The sequence below is a fragment of the Abramis brama genome, assembly GCF_963993115.1.
Source record: "Abramis brama genome assembly, chromosome: 18".
In the NCBI taxonomy this organism is placed as follows: domain Eukaryota; kingdom Metazoa; phylum Chordata; class Actinopteri; order Cypriniformes; family Leuciscidae; genus Abramis; species Abramis brama.
In genome coordinates, this window is record NC_139980.1 from 33,863,165 (window position 1) to 33,882,324 (window position 19,160).

Below are 19,160 nucleotides of genomic sequence, written 5' to 3' on the forward strand. Positions count from 1 at the left end.
GAGCGCACCGAGTCTCACCTCAAGCTTGATTAGGGGAGGCATGCGGGTCATCCACCCTAACGAACTCGCCAAGAAGCTCACGCAATGCCCGCTGGGACACCCGATCGGCCCGGTTCCCGTCATCATCGACTGCCGACCGTTCACGGAGTTCAACAAGAGCCACATCCGAGGCGCCGTGCACATCAACTGCTCGGATAAGATCAGTCGTCGACGGCTCCAGCAGGGAAAGATCACGGTGTTGGATCTCATCTCCTGCCGGCACAGCAAGGACTCCTTCAAAGGGATTTTTTCGAAAGAGTTGGTGGTGTACGATGAAAGCACGGTGGATCCGGGCCGGTTGACGCCCTCGCAGGCCCTGCATGTGGTTCTGGAGTCGCTCAGGAGGGAAGGGAAGGACCCCGTTGTGCTTAAAGGTTAGTTGCTGATGTTGTTGAGAGTGTTGGGGACCATTTTGATCATTCGAATGCTATTTCTTACGACATCTGAAAATCTTCTTAAAGGGTTAGTTCACCTAAAAATGAAAATTCTGTCATTATTTACTCGCCCTCATGTTGTTCAACCCCGTAAGACTTTCGTTCATCTTTGGAACACAAATTAAGATATTTTTTATTAAATCTGAGAGCTGTCTCACTCCTCCATAGGCTTCTCTGTTATTGAAACTTGCCGGCCCAGAAAGTTAGTAAAGACAATGTTTAAAATAGTCCAAGTGACTACAGTGGCTCAACCTTAAGTTTATCAAGCGACGAGAATACTTTTTGTGTGCAAAAAACAACAAAAATAACTAATTTAAGCTAGAAGCGTAGCACTTCTGGGTTGTACTTCAGAACGTAGGCTCACTATTGGCCAGCATCACACGCATGACCAGCGTCAGCCAATAGTGAAGCGCTGCGCTGTTACACTACGTCAACCCTCTCAGAGAAACACAGAAGAAAATGAAGAGTTGAATAAAGTCGTTATTTTTGGTGTTTTTTGCGTACAATTTTTACTGACAGAATTTTCATTTTTGGGTGAACTGTCCCTTTAAAGGTAAGTTGCTGTTGTTGAGAGTGTCATTTGATCATTCGAATGCTATTCCTTCCGACATCTGAAAGTCTCATTAAAGGGATAGTTCACCTAAAAATGTAAATTCTGTCATTATTTGCTCAACCACAAACCTGTATGAGTTTCTTCCTTCTGCTGAACACAGGAAGATATTTTGAAGAACCAAGAACTAAAGAGTTGTCAGACCCATTGATCTCCGTAGTAGAAATACAAAAAATAATAGAAATAGAAAATATCAAAATAGAAGAAAGACACTCACACAGGTTTGGACCAACTCATTTTTGGGTGAACTACCCCTTTAAGAAAGAAGTTTAGGATAAGAATGATAGATGACTTTCAAAAATAAAGGTGATGCCATTAGAACCATTTTTGGTTTTCCCGAGCAGTTCTTAAAAGAACATTTTAATAATCTTAAGAATTTACTTTTTCACTCTAAAGAACCTTTTGTGGAATGGAAAGATTCCATGGATTTAAAAAATTCTTCATGGAACCTACGATGCCAAAATAAAGAACCTAAGTGCAGTTCTTGAAAATGAAAAAGTTGTTCTCAAATATTTAAAGTTTTACATAATAAATACATCTTTTTTTTCCTTTTTTTTTTTAAGAAGAAAACTGAAGACAATGGAGGATATCCTAACCTTAAGATGTGACTTACGATGTTTTTAAAGTAAATTATTTTCAGGAAATCAAATTCTTCTTAAGATTTGTCTATATATTAGAACATTTTGTACTATTCCCCCAAACATTTCCTTTTCTCGTAAGTTAGAAAATAGCAGTAAAGAGGAATTCTGTTCATAAGAATTGTTTTGTTGAATCCAAGAACTGCGTTTGTGGTGCCCTTTTACTTTCACAGACAGTCATTTGAGTCTTGCAGAACCAGAACTAGCTTAACTCTTCACTTCTAGAATGACTCGTTATTTAACGCCTACTTTTTGTTTCACTGGCATATGATCTACTCTTCAAACATCAATCTGTGCTCTCGGAGATGATGGCACCCTGTCAAACATGCCTCTGCTTGGAATTTTTTGAAGCAACGCTTTTGAATAATCAAATGGGATTTTTACATTATAAATTTTTTAGCGTAATCTCGGGTTTTCTTGTTGCATGTTTGCCACCGTTTAGCCTTGACTGTTTGTCTCCTACTACCATTCAAACGTTTGGGGATATTTATATATAGATATAGATAGATAAAGATAGAGAGAGACTGAGAAGAGAGAGAGAGAGAGAGATACTTTTATTCAGCAAGAATGCATCAAAAGTAACAGGAAGACATTTATAATATTACAAAAGTTGCATAAATGCTGTTCTTTTGAACTTTCTACTCATCAAAGAAACCTGGAAAAAAATGTATCACAGTTTCCACAAAAACATGAAGCTGTTTTTAACATTGATAATAATCATAAATGTTTCTTGAGCATCAAATCATCATATTAGAATGATTTCTGAAGGATCATGTGACACTGAAGACTGGAGTAATGATGCTGAAAATACAGCTTTGATCACAGGAATAAATTACAGTTTAACATACATTCACATAAAAACGGTTATTTTAAATTTTAATAATATTTCACAATTTTTACTGTATTTTTGATCAAATAAATGCAGCCTTGGTGAGCAGACGAGACCTTTAAATGACATTGTGCCTTTTGCTTAATTGTATAATATGCGTCCTTACTCCAGTCTTCAGCGTCACATGATCCTCAAAGTGATGCTTTTTTTTCTCTTCTTTTTTCTGTGACATTGTAAAGCACATTGGTCAACTTGTGTTGTTTAATTGTGCTATGTAAGGGATAATGTAGAGCGAGGTTCGGGGTTGTATTCGCTATAACAACCGCCTCGCTCTACATTATCCCGCTTATTACATGGCTACCTACCAAATAAATCAATAATTTGACACAAAATATTGACTTAAAAAGGAGTTTATTGATAAAAAAAAAAAAATTGTTTTGTATTGTTTCCGCTAAAGAAAATAGTCCATTCCGTCTCTACGGTTAGAATCCTGAGTGTTTTTCATGGCAACGGTGTGTTATACTTCGCAGCATCTGTTATCAAGAAATAACACACCACATTCTATATTAGAATTCAACCAAACCATGTAATAAATAAAAATAAAGTTGCTATTGCTATTTGATTTCTCATGTTGCGTTAATAAGGCTGATGTAGAACGCTAAATGGTTTGCTATACATCAACCATATGTTCTGCATCAACACAGAAGCCAGACAGTACAGTAGATGGGTTACATCTACTCTTGTGTGTTGAGTATTTGCATGTCCCTGATCTCTCGCTGCGAGGGCCATGTGCTCCTGTGATCTCTGTTAGCAGCGCTTCAGTCTGTTGCCGTGTTTCTCCTTGTTTGGCTGGTGTGGAGAGTCAAGGGACGGTGGCAGAGCGTGTCTGTCTTCTGACGTCTTATTGAAAACCGTATAGATCTGCTACTAAACCCAGTGCTGTCTGCATAGAGAATCATAAGTGCATTATTTTAAGGTATATTAAGGTAGGGAGCAACATTAGGGCTTTTATAAGTTATCGTGTTTTGGCCAAATTGTGGATATCTGTTGTTGCATATAAGATAATCCCAGAAGGCAATCCGTGACGAAATCCAAGATGGCAATTTTATTTATATAGCACTATTCACTACAACCAGAGTTGACCAATGCGCTTTACAACAAAATGACTAAAAAACGTCAATAACACGAGGATAAAAATACAAAGCAGTAAAGCATGACATAATAAACATGCGGCAAACATAAGACAAGGACAAGAGTGCTTCAACCAGAATTAAAAACCTTATTAATTGATAGATTAGCTGAAAGGTCACACAGAAATATTTGCTTTCATTCAGTTTGTATCCTTATTTTTACTTGATTGAGTATTGCATTAGTTAGCTTACTAAAATAAAACAACATTTTAATTGCATATGTAGTGTTCCAAATGGGCTCTATCTCGGCTGCTACGGGCAGCTCGTAGGTTTGGGAGCGGAGCCGATGTGCCAGTGTGTGTGTGTGTGTGCAGACATTAGGACTCTAGAGAGCTAGGACTTAGGGGTGTGCATTGGCACTGCCCTCACAATTCGATTCGATTACGATTCACCAGGTAACGATTCGATTCAATTCGATTCTACGATGCATTGCGATGCATCAGAATTCTACTGCACACAACAAGGCAAATTTTTCATCAGTCATGAGGCAATACAAGCAGTCAGATATTGAACAACAGATTTTATTGGCTGCTATGTGTGTATTATCACTCTCCTGTATCTTTGACATAAATGTCATTAAATAAAATAAAATTTAATGGTACAGGGTATTGGATATGGCATTTTCAAACCTGAAAAAGAAAACATAAATCACTGCTTTCAGTGCTTTGAATGAGAAATGTCTTCTCTCTGCTTGAGAACCATTTGAAATTAAATTTCAACTTTATTGTCCAACTCAAGGCCAGAAAATAAACAGTGTAGGGGTGTAACGGTTCACAAAATTCACGGTTCGGTTCAATACGATAGGCTACACTTGTGTCACGGTTCGGTACGTTTTCGATACAGCAAAAAGAAAGAAATGCCAGAGAAATTTCCTTGATTTTTTTTTTTTTTTTATTCTTTTTTTATTAAAACTAACATCATAAAGTATGACATTTTTTTTCTTTGAGCAATGATGGAGCTATAATTGACTCTTCTTAGGAGCATATAAAACAAAACAGCTCCTTGGAAAAAAATAAATGTAATATTTTGTGCTTATAAACAAATGTTTATTTTAGTTCAGATTAACATTTGAGGGCAGCAATGTTATTCATAATGTCGAAATAAATCCGACATATCGTTACTTGAAAGCATTATGCCTACTATTCCTGCCAAACTTCCAAAGTTGCAGTTAGTGTTACTACAGTAAATCCATGGTGAATATTGCAGATCTGTGGACACCGGATAGTTCATTCATGGCACAATGTTTCTTCCTGGTTTCCACGTCAGCGCTGTTTGATCCGTTAATAATGGAGAAATGTGAATGTTTCTCACTAGATCTCGCAGCGATGTTATTACTTTAGTGGCGAGTTCAAATGCTTTCTTTACTGGATCTCTTAGCGATGTGTAGTATAATATCGGCTCGCGCTGCTTTGGCCCAAACTGATAAACAGTCCGTCACGAGTAGCTCAGTTTCGTTCCGCTTACATTGCGTTTGCCATTTGATGTTGTGGTCGCGCCGGCGTCTACATTATGAGCGCGCTTACATTTGAAAAAACCGTTCGGTTTGAAAATGCGTGCCTTTGTACCGAACGGTTTAATCCGAATACTCGTACCGTTACACCCCTAAAACAGTGACATAATCGATTATGGCACTTTGCCGCATCGATGCTGAATCGTGCATGCCCCGCATTGCGATGCATCGCCGAATCGATTATTGTTGACACCACTACTAGGACTCTGTCGACTTCTAAGGCAACAGCCTGAAAGTGACTTATTTGGAACGTTCTTCAAAGGCTTCAACTTAAGACACAGCGCTAAGCTATTGACACAGTGCTCTAATTCTCTAACAAAATGACCTAAAATGCAGTGTAAGTGGGTTTGGATAAAAGGGTCTGCCAAATGCAAACTGTTGTGTTGTGTTGTGTTATGTTGTGTCATGTTATATGTTGTGTCATGTCATGTTTGTTGTTATTTGTTATGTCATGTTGTTATGCTATGTCATGTAATGTTATGTTTGTTATGTTATGCATTATAATTTATAATACCTAATTTAGTAATATATAATGTTGTATTTTATATTATATAGTAATATGATAATTAATAATGTTATAATTAATTATGGAGATTATATAATACAATTATAAGATATTATAATACCTTATTTTTATATTTATTATATAAATATATGTGTGTTTGTGTATTTTATATTATATAGTAGTGTAGTAATTTAATATAATTAATTAAGAAGTTATAGTATAATAGTACTATTATAGTATAATTAATTAACTTAATAATTAAGGAGATAATATATTATAAAATGGAAATTAACATTGTTATATTATACAATTCTAAGAAGTAATCCTACTCATTATAGTTTATAATACCTAATTTAATTATATATAATGCTGTATTTTATATTATATAGTAATATTATAATGAATTAAGTTATAATTATGGAGAGAATATATATTATAAAATTATAAGCTATTATTATAATACCTAATTTAATTATATATAATATTGTATTTTATATTATATAGTAATATTATATCATAATTAATAATGTTATAATTAATTATAAATAAGATTATATTTTATAAAATTGTATGATGTAATTATGCCTAATTTAATTACATTATTTTATATGAATAATTCTGTAAATTAGTTTATGACAGCATGCTTTTTACATGTAAGCACTGAATTTCTCTCAAATGAATTGCTTCACTGAGCTTCTCGCACTGCATTCTGGGATTGCTCTCTCTGGGAAGGTTACATGCGATGCTAATCACCTCTTTCATTCTCGTTAGCTGTGTGCGTGTTATCGAGCAAATCACGGCTCTTGCAGAACGCTTGAAGATAACAGCGGTGTGTGTGAGAGACTGAAACGCCACAGATTTAATAATTCCTCCATCAATCAAGAGGATCTTGGGAATTTTCATTTTAGGTCTTGAACTTTCAGAAGGGTTTAAAAACAGAGAAAAGATCTCAGTGTAACGCGACTTTGCTGTTTGTAATCATTCAACACATCATGTGGCGTTTGCCCAGTTTGTGAATGACAGACTTTCAGAACATCTGAGCAACCAAATGTTGCTTGTGTAATGCAATGCTGTATCCATGCAGATATTTGGCAGTGTGTGTGTGTGTTTTCTAGTGGAGCGTGCTGTGGCTTCATGCTCTAATAACTATTGCTCATTGAGGATAATCATTCGAACAAAGCCCTCATCTTAAAGGAAACCTATTAAGAAAAATTCATATTGAACATATATATGTCTGCAGTGTGTGAACAAAACCACCATTTTGTGGTAAAATCCCTTCCACCCGTGTGTTATTTGCCTCATAAATCATAAGCAGTGATGTCACATTGCACAGGCCCCGCCCATGACTGCTGACAGACTCCGCCCTATTAGCATAAACCCCGCCCCTCAGTGAGCTGTACACCGTCCGCCATGTTTATCTCCTCACCAGAGCATTTAACAGCTAAATGATTTTCTGTTTTTCTTTTGTTGTTTGATTCATTTTAACAGCATGAATGTTATATTATATTATATTATATTATATTATATTATATTATATTATATTATATTATAATTATATTATATTATGCTGCTTTAATACACATCTAATATACACATGCGATTTCTTTCCCTGCTGTTTACGTTCACAGATATAACCGGCTGTGTTTATGTGAACTTTGTGTGTATTTGACAGGTTAAGCGGAATAAGAGGTGAAAGAGAACTAATGCTCACGGGAAGCGCTGTCTGACATCCAGCTTTCTGTGTGTGTGTGCTCAGAAAACCAGATATCAGAAGTTTAGACTGATATAGCTTTAAAACGCATGCAGATAATAAACGTTCATGATTATAAAGAACTACAGTGTCACATGAGCGTGAACGTGATGGAGATTATAATCAAAACCAAACAGATGTGTTCATTTTTGGCAGAGTATCCGAGGCATGAGCTGTACAGGCTCCGCCCTCTTCTGCAAAGGGGGCGGAGCAGCAGCTCATTTGCATTTAAAGAGACATGCACAAAAACAGCATGTTTTTCCTTCCACTCTAAAATGGGCATTTATATAATGATATAATACATTATCTGTGGGGTATTTTGAGCTGAAACTTCACAGAAACATTCTGGGGACACCTTATATTACATCTTGTAAAAAGGGGCTTAATAGGTCACACACTTAATAAGTGTAACTTTGAAGAATTTCAGCCCGCTTTGTATAGTTACAGTGTCGGCAGTATATGTAAATGAACAATGTTTACTCGTTCTCCGTGTTAACTGGACTGAGAAATTTACATTAACTTGTCAGCAAAAAACTTTTGACAGCTCAGGGGCTTTTGTGAAAACTCAACTCTCGAATCCCAAACCACAGACAGTCAGATCGACAGAGGGTTATTAACAGAACATTTATTGTAAAGGTATGTTTATCACTCTTTAAACAGCATCATAGGGAAAATGGACCTCTATGGCAACAGATTTCTATGCATGGGGAAGAACTGACAGAACGGCAAAGATGCGTTTTCGTGGATCGGCTGAGTACAGGTTTTAACCTCTTTCAACAACTTCCAGAGGTAGACGAAAACACATTAGACCGGATTGCTTTCGTAGTGTAAACGCTCTTGTGATCGAATGTGTTCAAACAGCCACAAAAGACCGACTTCTCTCCTCTTACTGAACTAATGCGTGAACATTACGGGAAGAGCTCTAGCCAGACGGGATTTAAACTCTGTCGGCTGTAGACTCAAGTTTGGTTTGAAGATGAAAAACGTACCAAACACAATGTTCTCTCTCCATTCCTGGTGTCTTTGGGCCCTTTCACACCTACCTTGTTTGGTCCGGATTTTCGGACTTTTCAGTTTGATCCGAATCAAAATCACAGGTGTGAACCCTCCCCTGGACCACGGTCCGGACCAGACAGACCAAATTTGGTCCGACGAAAAGAGGTAGTCTCGGTCCGGATCAAACTGAACAAAGGTTTGGTTTGTTTCTAGTGTGAACGCATTTTCTGTATGGTTCGGACTTTCAGAACATGTACAGGAAGTTCCAGATGTTCCTCCAGGATTGCTCGCTCTTCTCCTCCTTTCCTGCCGGCGACGATGAAATGTTCGCGCAACTAGCTCTTTTCGAATGTGAACTCGCCTCGAGTATAGCTGGAGCTGCAGGGAGTAATGCCGTAATAATAACAGTATAGTGGGAATGATGTGCGTCTGTTCATTCATTCAGTCAAAGTTTCCCGCCGAACTGACAACACGCTGACGTCAGACGCACGTCCGTTTACAAGCCAATCAATGTCCAGATGCAGCCCACAGAGATGATGACGACAGGACGCAAGTGCGTCACGTAAAGTTCTTTAGTGCGCTCGCAGAATTGCAATGTGAAACCAAACCAAAACTAACCGAATGTATGAAATGTATCAAAACATGACCTTTGGTTCAGGCCTTGGTGCGGACTCTCACACACACTCAGCGTTCGGCTGGTCTTGAGGCTGTCAGAGCAGAAACTAAAGCTGATGCTCTCCGTGTGTTTTTCTGGCGTCTCCAGTCATGTTCATATGTAAATTGCCCAAGCTTTTTTCCTCCATTAGATCGAAAGATCTGAAAAAATCCATACATTTACTCGCCCATAGACCAGGACAGAAGTGATTGAAAGTGGACAAAAAAGACGGATTAAAACACTAAAATGTGTCTCCCTCGTCTGCTTGTGAACCGATCGACTGAAACGCATCTTAACACCAGGTGTGAACAAGGCCTCAGATTCTTCGCAGGCTTTATCCGCTGCCTACAACTCCCTGGATCCTTCACTGAAACTGAAAGTAACTCACTCCCGCTAAACGTTTACTCGACTGTGAACAATGCAAGTCGAAACCATTATAACTAAAAGTTTGCTAAGAATTATTTCCTACTAAAGCAAGGCAGTGTTCGACTCTGGTCAAGCGTATCCATAGCAGACTGGTGGGCGTGGCCTTGGACGACGGCAACATGCCCAGTGCATTATGGGTGTTGAAGTTTTCTTACCTGTATAGTAAAAGGGAAAACAACAACTTTTTTTCCCTTGTTTTCTTCAGTCAGGTAGCACCGAATAATTTTTTTTTCACCTTTCCACTGTATAGGCAGGTTTAATGGAAAGCCTATTTTGTCAGTGATGAAGTCCTTTAAGTATTACATTACATTATAGCTAATGATAAAGCTTAAGTATTGGAATAGCTTACATGTTAAGGGACGCTGACTCTGTACATGTTTTTAACATACACTTTAAGACACATTAGTTTGCCATGGTGTATTCTTCTTTTTGATGATAATTTTTAATAATTGTATTTACTATTGTATTATTCTGTCTTTTAACTGAGATGATGTAAAGCACATTGGTTAACGTGTTGTTTAATAAAATAAAAGTGGCATTGACATTGACATTATTGAGGAACTGTTGAGGAATATCACTTGCAAACTTCCTTTCCCAGGCAGAATTTTTAGAGGTTTTGAAAGATTTGAGTCTTAACTTGGATGGGAGATCTTTTTCAGTCTGGCTCTTTTAGAAACGATATTAGTGGGTTTCTAAAAATGAACAAGAGTTGAAGGTGCTTTCCTGCATGTGGTTAATGAGAGATTGTGTCACCGCAGGAACCCCCTTCAGTCCCAGTGTAGTGATAATCAGATACGTCTGCTGTTGATGAGGATGATGATGATGATGATGATGATGAATGAGAGGCAGGTTAACAGGTGCGACAGGTTTCACATTTGACTAACTGAAATTTAACAGACTATAACTTCACACCCTTTATTCATCTGATGTACGTTAGCGGAGGAAGCGCAGATGTCCAGTATGACAGGTTAAACATTTATTAGAAGTGTGTTTGCTTGTTTGCTGATGTTTGTTCTTTGTCATGCGTTACAGCTGTTGTTTGCTGAGAGCTCAGGGGTTTCCAGCCAGTACGAAAGCTTATAAACATAACTTGGAAAATGGAGATTATAATATATCATAAATTATCATTTTAATAATTATAATTTATTATACTTAATATTTATTGTTGTGTTTTATATTGTATAGCAACATCATAATTTATATTTAATAATATTATAATTAAATACTATAATATTAATTATACAATGTAATTATAATTATATAATATAAATTACAATTTATAAGTTTTAATTAATTATCGCTTTGGGTAAAAGCGTCTGGTAAATGCTTTAATTGTAAATGCAAATTATAGAAATTTATATTATAAAATGGAAATAGAGATATTATATTATATACTTATATAATAATAATAAATAATACCTAATATAATGATATATAATGTTGTATTCTATAGTATATAGTAATATTATGATTCATATTTTTTAACTCATTATTAAGCATTATAAAATGGAAATGGAGATTAAATTAGATTGTTATAAAAGACATAATTATTATATACAAATTATTATCTGAAATGTCTAATAATAATATGTAATGTTGTATTTTTTTATGTATAGCAATATTATAATTTATATTTAATAATATCATAATTAAATAATATAATATTAAGTATATAATGTAATTATAATTATATAATATTAATTAGAATTAATAATGTTTTAAATAATTATCGCATTGTATAAAAGTGTCTGCTAAATGCTTAGATGTAAATTATAGAGATTATATTATAAAATGGAAATAGAGATATTATATTATGTGATATTATATACTTATAATAATAACAATAATCATTTATAATACTTGATATAATATGCTGTATATATATATATATATATATATATATATATGCGCAATTTCTGTCATATTTTTATCCATGTTTCTTAAATGTGAATTTATGACCTAATATAACATGTGATACGCTGACTGGTCTCAGGAGATACTATTATTCATTCATGCAAATAAGACAGATCTGTCACAAGATCTGGAATTTATTCAACCTGAAATGCAAATTGTATGCAAATTTTTTAGTGTGTGTGTGTGTATGTGTGTGTGTGTGTGTGTGTGTCACCTGACCTCAAAAACAGGACACATCTCTTATGATGAGAAAAATGAGCACACAACTGCCTAGACTTTTATAGATGGTTGCTACTGTACATTAAAATAAATGAGGACAGAAATGTTCATTTAAACACTATAATAAGCGAATTAAAGTGTCATGCTTCTGCAAGGAGATTTAATTTTGATATATCAACTATAGTTGCGCAGTGATGTTTGTATTTTCTGTTATTGTGAACCCAAATAAATTAAAGGGGTCTAATAATGCCCTTTTCACAAGATGTAAAATAAGGAGCTACAAGAGCGTGTGTGTGTGTGTGTGTGTGTGTGTGTGTGTGTGTGTGTGTGCGTGTGTGTGTGTGCGTGCGCGTGTGTGTGTGTGTGTTAGCAGCTCCGATTACCTCACACAGACTCACACTGATAAAATCTGAAACTTTTAGCCTTTTATGTTCAAACTGGAGTCGGCAATGATGGAGAGACTCAAGAAGAAGTGACAACATGTAGAAGCAACAGGACATTTCTGAATGGTTAGTTGATGAATTTATGAAGCTTATGTGTAGTTATCTTCTAGTCATTGATTAGCATATTCTGTCATGATAATCTATAAAACGATTTCCTGAGGGCGGAGTTTATGTAAATTTTAGGGTTTGTGATGTCACTAACCCGGGAGGAATGTCCTGTAGTCTCTACCAGCCGTTTGTTGTAGTCCTTAAACAACGATTTCTGTACAATAAAATATCTCCCTTTGCTTTGAACTTTGAACGTTGTAACTTTTCTTGTTTTTTACACTCAAACAGCAACATTACACGCTAACTAAAGTTAAGAAAGTGAAATCATAATCATCCACCCCTTTAAAGGTGCAGTATGTAACTTTTTTACTCTACTAAAGCATAAAAATACCATATGTTTGCAGATATTTAGGAAACAAGCTAAGTTCACATACTCGTTTCTCTGAAAAACACTTCTACAGCCAGTTATTTTACTTATTATTTTACACGTTCTGTGTTGTCAGTCGGTTTTTGTTTTGGTCTGTGTGACTCCGCCCACTGCCAGTTCAGCCAATAGTATTTCGACACCCCGGGATGCCAGTTAGCACAGCGTATCGCAGCCATGGAAACGAGCAAACAAACTGGGTCAGTGATTGCAGATTCCACACAACCTAAAAAGCCTCGATATCCATCTAAAAATATCTATGAACGAGAAATGCGGATAAATCAACTCATTAACTTACAGTAAGTCTCCTCGGCTTTCATTGTCAATTGCGCTGGTTTCTGTTGCGTGTCCTTAAACTGGCAACCCGTGTGAGCGTTGAGTTTCGACCACTAGCTGTCACTCTTACAGACTGCATCTATAAAGTAATGAATGTTTTTGCATTGGTCTCTTATAGGAGGCCTTTCCGGGTTCCGGCAGAACCACGATGATCTGTGTGAACACTCACTTCACCTGGAGGAAGGACCGGACGGCAGTACCGCGATGGGCCTGTCGGGGGCGCTACCTCATTCCCTGCCCTCCACACCTGACATCGAGAACGCAGAGCTGACGGGCATCCTGCCCTTCCTTTACCTGGGCAACGAGCGTGACGCTCAAGACCTGGAGCAGATGCAGCGCTTGGACATCGGGTTCATCCTGAACGTCACCACACACCTGCCGCTCTACCACTACGAGCTCGGCCTCTTCAACTACAAGCGCTTCCCCGCCACCGACAGCAACAAGCAGAACCTGCGCCAGTACTTCGAGGAGGCTTTCGAGTTCATAGGTATGATGATTAAAGAGAAGAGCGGGGGGATCTCATGAAACCTGACGAGAACATGTTCGGCTCATATTTCAGCCCCAAAGTCAACAGGAGAAAGAGGAATTAAACTTTACTCAAACAAAATCAAGGCTTAATATATATATATATATATATATATATACACACACAGACACACATATAATAATATATAAAACCCTCAATATATATATAGCATTTAAATCACAAATTATGCACAATTATTATACATAATATACTTTCAAATTTAAAATTTGAATTTATATATATATATATATATGTATATATGTATGTATATATATATTATTATTTTTAAAGTTATATTTTAAAAGCATTATAATCATTATAATTTACAATTTATCTAACTATATTTTTATTTTATTTTATATATATCTGTGCAATTTATATATACATAAGTTCTAATTAAATATTACTATATATATATAATTAATAATAAATAATATAATTATAATAAACCATTAAACATACAGCTTACGTATAATTATACATATTATAAATAATATAATTAAAATATAATACATTTATAATTAATAATTATTATATTTAATTAATTATAAAAATAATAGTTACAATTTATGTATAATTAAATATATATATATATATATATATATATACACAACACATTATATACAATTAATAATTAAATTATATTAACTAAATAAATTAGAATAAAAATGTAAAAGTTTTCCTTGTTTCACAAACTAATATGTACACCTATATACATATATATATATATATATATATATATATATATATATATATACATATACATTAGGGCTGTAACGGTACGTGTATTCGTACCGAACCGTTTCGGTACAGGGCTTTCGGTTCGGTGCACGTGTGTACCGAATGACTGAATGCAATATTTTGTGTGCGGAACATAGGTACATTTTCGTGTTTCCACACGAACATATTAAGTGGCGGAAGTCTCCGCGTTCAGCGCAAATCCCGCCCTGCAGCTGATTCTAATGTTTTTTCCTATTAGACATTCTCTGGTTTTACCAGTGTTTTACCCGTCGTCACTGTAACCTAAACCAATGAAATAGACTGCAGGGCGAAAAAAAGCTTTTCCGCTTCGTGTGCGCCGCCGCACTCTCCGTTCCGTGGTGTGTGTGTCGACGACCCGCTGCGCTCTCTGCTCAATGTTCGAGTCCCTGTTTGCGCTTTGCGTTCTGCTCTGTCGTTAACGGCCCAAACACTTCAATCATGTACCGATCACGCACTGGAAAAGCAAAGTCCGCTCAAATAAGGTGACATTTCTCAGTAGTAACTAGACTTCTGTTTGCTGAGCAGCTGGTATAGTCATGCTGGCAACAATGGTAAAATGACCTGCTCTGATCACATGCTCTGGTAATAATAGCTTTGGACTATATTTTATTTTGATAATTATTAAAAAAGTGGAAAAAAAATCTTAAATTGATTATGTTGATTGATTATTGAAAAATAATAATACATTAATATATTTGTTTAATATTATTTTAATATAGGGCTATTTTCTGTTCCTGCACTGTAATCATAGTTATTTATTTATATTTTTCATTATATTTTATTATGTGATATTGGTTTGAGACTGAGAGTATTTTATTTAGTGGAGAACTTTGCAGCAGTATTTTATTTCTTATTCTTTTTTTATTTTATATCTATTTTATTAAAAAGTGTTTAAAAAAGTGTAAACAACTTGTAAAAAAAAATTATAGTAATAAACAACCTGCAGTTTAATGTTTGCATTTCTTTCCCTTACTGTACCGAAAATAAACCGAACCGTGACTTTAAAACCGAGGTACGTACCGAACCGTGATTTTTGTGTACCGTTACACCCCTAATATACATATATATATACATATATATATATATATATATATATATATATATATATATATATATACACACACAAGTAAAAGGGAGACTTTAGAGAGCAGAGGCATTAGTGACTTGACAAATGGTTTAGTAACTGAAATATTTCTGCCATTTTCCTAAAAGATGGAGATTACGGTTCAACACAACAGCTCCAGCATGTCTAACGTCTTGATTTCTGCTCAAGCTCATTCTGGTGTGTTTTCTGTCCACAGAAGAGGCTCGTCAGGCCGGTCGAGGACTCCTCATTCACTGCCAGGCCGGTGTGTCTCGATCAGCCACCATCGTCATCGCTTACCTGATGAAACACACCTGGATGACCATGACTGACGCCTACAAGTTCGTCAAATCCCGGCGGCCCATCATCTCGCCAAACCTCAACTTCATGGGTCAGCTTTTAGAGTTTGAAGAAGACCTGAATAACGGCGTTACTCCACGTATACTCACGCCCAAACTCACCGGTGTCGAGACCGTCGTATAGGATCTCCTATTCCCACATGGAATATGCTCTCGTTGCCATTTTATAGACACTCTTTTGGATGAGGATTCGGAGACTTGCATGAGGAAAATGACCCGTCCTGTGAGTGTTCAGCCAAACACTGTGTTGAGGTCACTTTTGATGGCTCTTGGCCACTGGTGCTGGCTAAAGCCCCCAGAGGAGTCTGGGAAATCAAGGCTTGTATCATTCTTCGAAATCTATTTTTATACAGGAGAGCGATTACAGCACTGTGCAATAATCAACAACCGGGTGTGTGATGATGTGTATATAACGATACGATACTGAGACTTCCGGCCCACCTGGTTAGACGTGCTTCTTTTGTGTTTTTGTCACGGATCTTTTCATTTAAGTTCAGTTTAGATGCACTGATTTTCTTCTTTATGACATTTAAAATAGTCACCAGTAGGGATGCACCGATATGAACATTTTGGCCGATGCCGATAACCGATAATTCTTTATGTTTGAAAGCCAATAACCAATAATTCTTTATATTTGAAAGCCGATAACCGATAATTCTTTATATTTGAAAGCCGATAACCGATAATTCTTTATATTTGAAAGCCGATAACCGATAATTCTTTATATTTAAAAGCCGATAACCGATAATTCTTTATATTTAAAAGCCGATAATTCTTTAAATTTGAAAGCCGATAAAAGCCGATAACCGATAATTCTTTATATTTGAAAGCCGATAAAAGCCGATAACCGATAATTCTTTAAATTTGAAAGCCGATAAAAGCCGATAACGATAATTCTTTATATTTAAAAGCCGATAAACGATAATTCTTTATATTTGAAAGCCGATAAAAGCCGATAACCGATAATTCTTTAGATTTAAAAGCCGATAACCGAGAATTCTTTATATTTGAAAGCCGATAACCGATATATTGGCCGATAAATCTAAATCCAAATTTTTATATAATTTTTGAGAGCCTGATTACAAAAACAAAAGTCTCACCATTTAAAGTCATGTCCCAAACACAATTATATAAAGTTCTCGTTATAATTTTATGTAGATGATATATGACAGACTTGCACTGCACATGTTTCACTGAACTGTATTTTCCTTTTTTGAAGTAATTTCAATCATATTTCAAGCAATTCAAACCCATCATGTTGAACAGTGCGCATCTGAAGTGTCTCAGCTGGAGGAAATAATATTATTTATCGGCTTTTATATATCGGCCAAATGTTCTTATCAGGCCGATAACGATAACATTGAAAATGATCACATATCGGCCGATACCGATATGATGACCGATAAATTGTGCATCTCTAGTCACCAGCTTTATACATGTTTGTGTGAGCATTTATGTCTTTATTATCACTGACAATCAGAACAAACCTAATTTGAATGTCCTTTCAAAATAAAGGATTGCATGATACTATAAATACTACAGGCATTTGGACAAGAAGTATATTACTATTATATCATCATCCAAATATAGATTAAACCAGTTGCTTGAAGATTAAACAAGTGATTAAATGACATGAGAGTGAGTAAATGATTTTAATATTCCTATTTGCTTTTTTAAGTCACCGTTGCACTTTCATATTTGTACTTCCGCTTCTGTAAGTGTGTGTTTGAGAACACATGAGAACAGTATATTATGCTTGTATGTGTTTGTATGTTTTTCGGCTTGGATGATTCACTGTGAACGGTGTAAAATCCGAACGCTTGATGTTTGCACACACACACACACACACACACACACACACGTCAGCCGTCAGTAAGAATTGTGCCTCTATCGGTGCCTTAACTCATATTCTGTGACTTTAAGCGGCTTTAAACTCTTCTTAAATTCTCTGTAGCGCAAGGAGGTTTCTGTGAGTTTAAATGTGAAAAGTCTAAATGTATTTTTTTTTGTGTATCGCGGTTATGTGTGGTTTTGAATCGGGACAGTACGTTTTTATTTCTCAACTGAAACGCTGTGAAATAACAAAACTCTGGGCTTGTCTAAATGTCAAAATGCAAAGTGTACAAGAGAGCAGTTTATCATTCTTTACCTGCACCCTGTCAAGCCGTCAAAATCATGGGCTTTTCTAAATAATAGTTTTCATTTTTCAGCTTTACACAAACCTCCTGCACTTTTGAAAAAAATGCTTATTGCTGCTTTTAGTAGTAGTTCACTTAGACAACTAGAATTGGTACTAAAATTTGACCTTGAACAGTTATAGTTATATATATATATTTTTATATATAGTTATACAGTTATATAGATACAACAATATAAATATATATATATATATATATATATATATATATATATATATATATATAATATATGCATGCATGCATGCATACATACACATACATATATATACATACATACACACACATACATACACACACATACACACTAACACACACACTGACTTAACTTGAAATAGTTACAGGATATCCTCAGAATCAATGAAAGCAGTCTGTATTATTATTATTTTTATAAATAATAAAAGCGCAGCCAGCATACTTGTTAATCTAACTCTCTACTGATCAGGCCATTAGAAATAAACATGGTTGCATTCAAACCAGTAGATCAGACACTGTGTCAATCTCAGAAAACATCCTTCTTTTCCTCTTTCTTTCCTCCTGCAGCTTCAGTCTCCTATAAGCCAACAAGAGATCTATCATTGAGTGAACGTGTTGGATGGTAAAAACCGAATGCAAAGCACATTTGTAATATTTTATGCTTTCCTGTATATTTACTAAAGGTGCAGATTCTGTTCCGCTGGTGTTCAGCTGATGCGAAAGGTGTGTTTGTGTTGAAGCGCTGTTTTCATGTCACTGGTGTGTGTGTGTGCGAGCGACCCGGAGCATCTGAATCCGCCTCAAGGATTTAAAGGGCAAAAACTCTCCGGTTGCGCTCATCCCATTTTGCAGCCACAGACGGTACACATATTTGCTAATGGATTTCTATGCATTGTTTATATTTTTGCACTGACTAAAAAAAAAAAGCTTTCAATTTCTTTTTTATTATTATTATTATTATTATTTTTCCCACAAAGGTGCTATGATGCTGGAGGCCTTCCACAATGTTTTTGCATGACCTGCTTTGGTAAAGTGTCTTCCTGTAAGCCAAGAGCTCTCTTTAAATGTCAGAGTTCAAAACACTGTTATTTTGTAATGTGGGGTTTGGAAATAAACGACTTCAAAAAAAAAAAAAACTATTCTGAATGACTTTATTTTTGATTTTATGATTGATGATTTTAGTGTTTATGGTTGCTCGATCTATGGTTGCATCACTGTAACTGTATTTGTAACTCTATAACTCTATGTATACACCCAGCAACATGATTTAAAAAAACACTTTAGCAATCGCA

General features: G+C 35.7%; 1 protein-coding gene across 1 annotated transcript in view; it reads left to right on the plus strand.

Moving 5' to 3' along the window:
* Positions 1 to 15,821, plus strand: part of dusp10 (dual specificity phosphatase 10) — a gene marked incomplete at its 3' end in the record, with an annotated part of 18,679 nt that extends 2,858 nt beyond the window's left edge. The window contains exons 2-4 of the mRNA XM_084091024.1: positions 1 to 413; positions 13,085 to 13,453; positions 15,556 to 15,821. The exon at positions 1 to 413 is cut by the window's left edge and continues 337 nt beyond it. Coding sequence (XP_083947150.1) covers positions 1 to 413; positions 13,085 to 13,453; positions 15,556 to 15,821 — 1,048 coding nt within the window. The remainder of the gene's footprint in view (positions 414 to 13,084; positions 13,454 to 15,555) is intronic.
* Between the last annotated feature and the right edge of the window lie 3,339 nt (positions 15,822 to 19,160).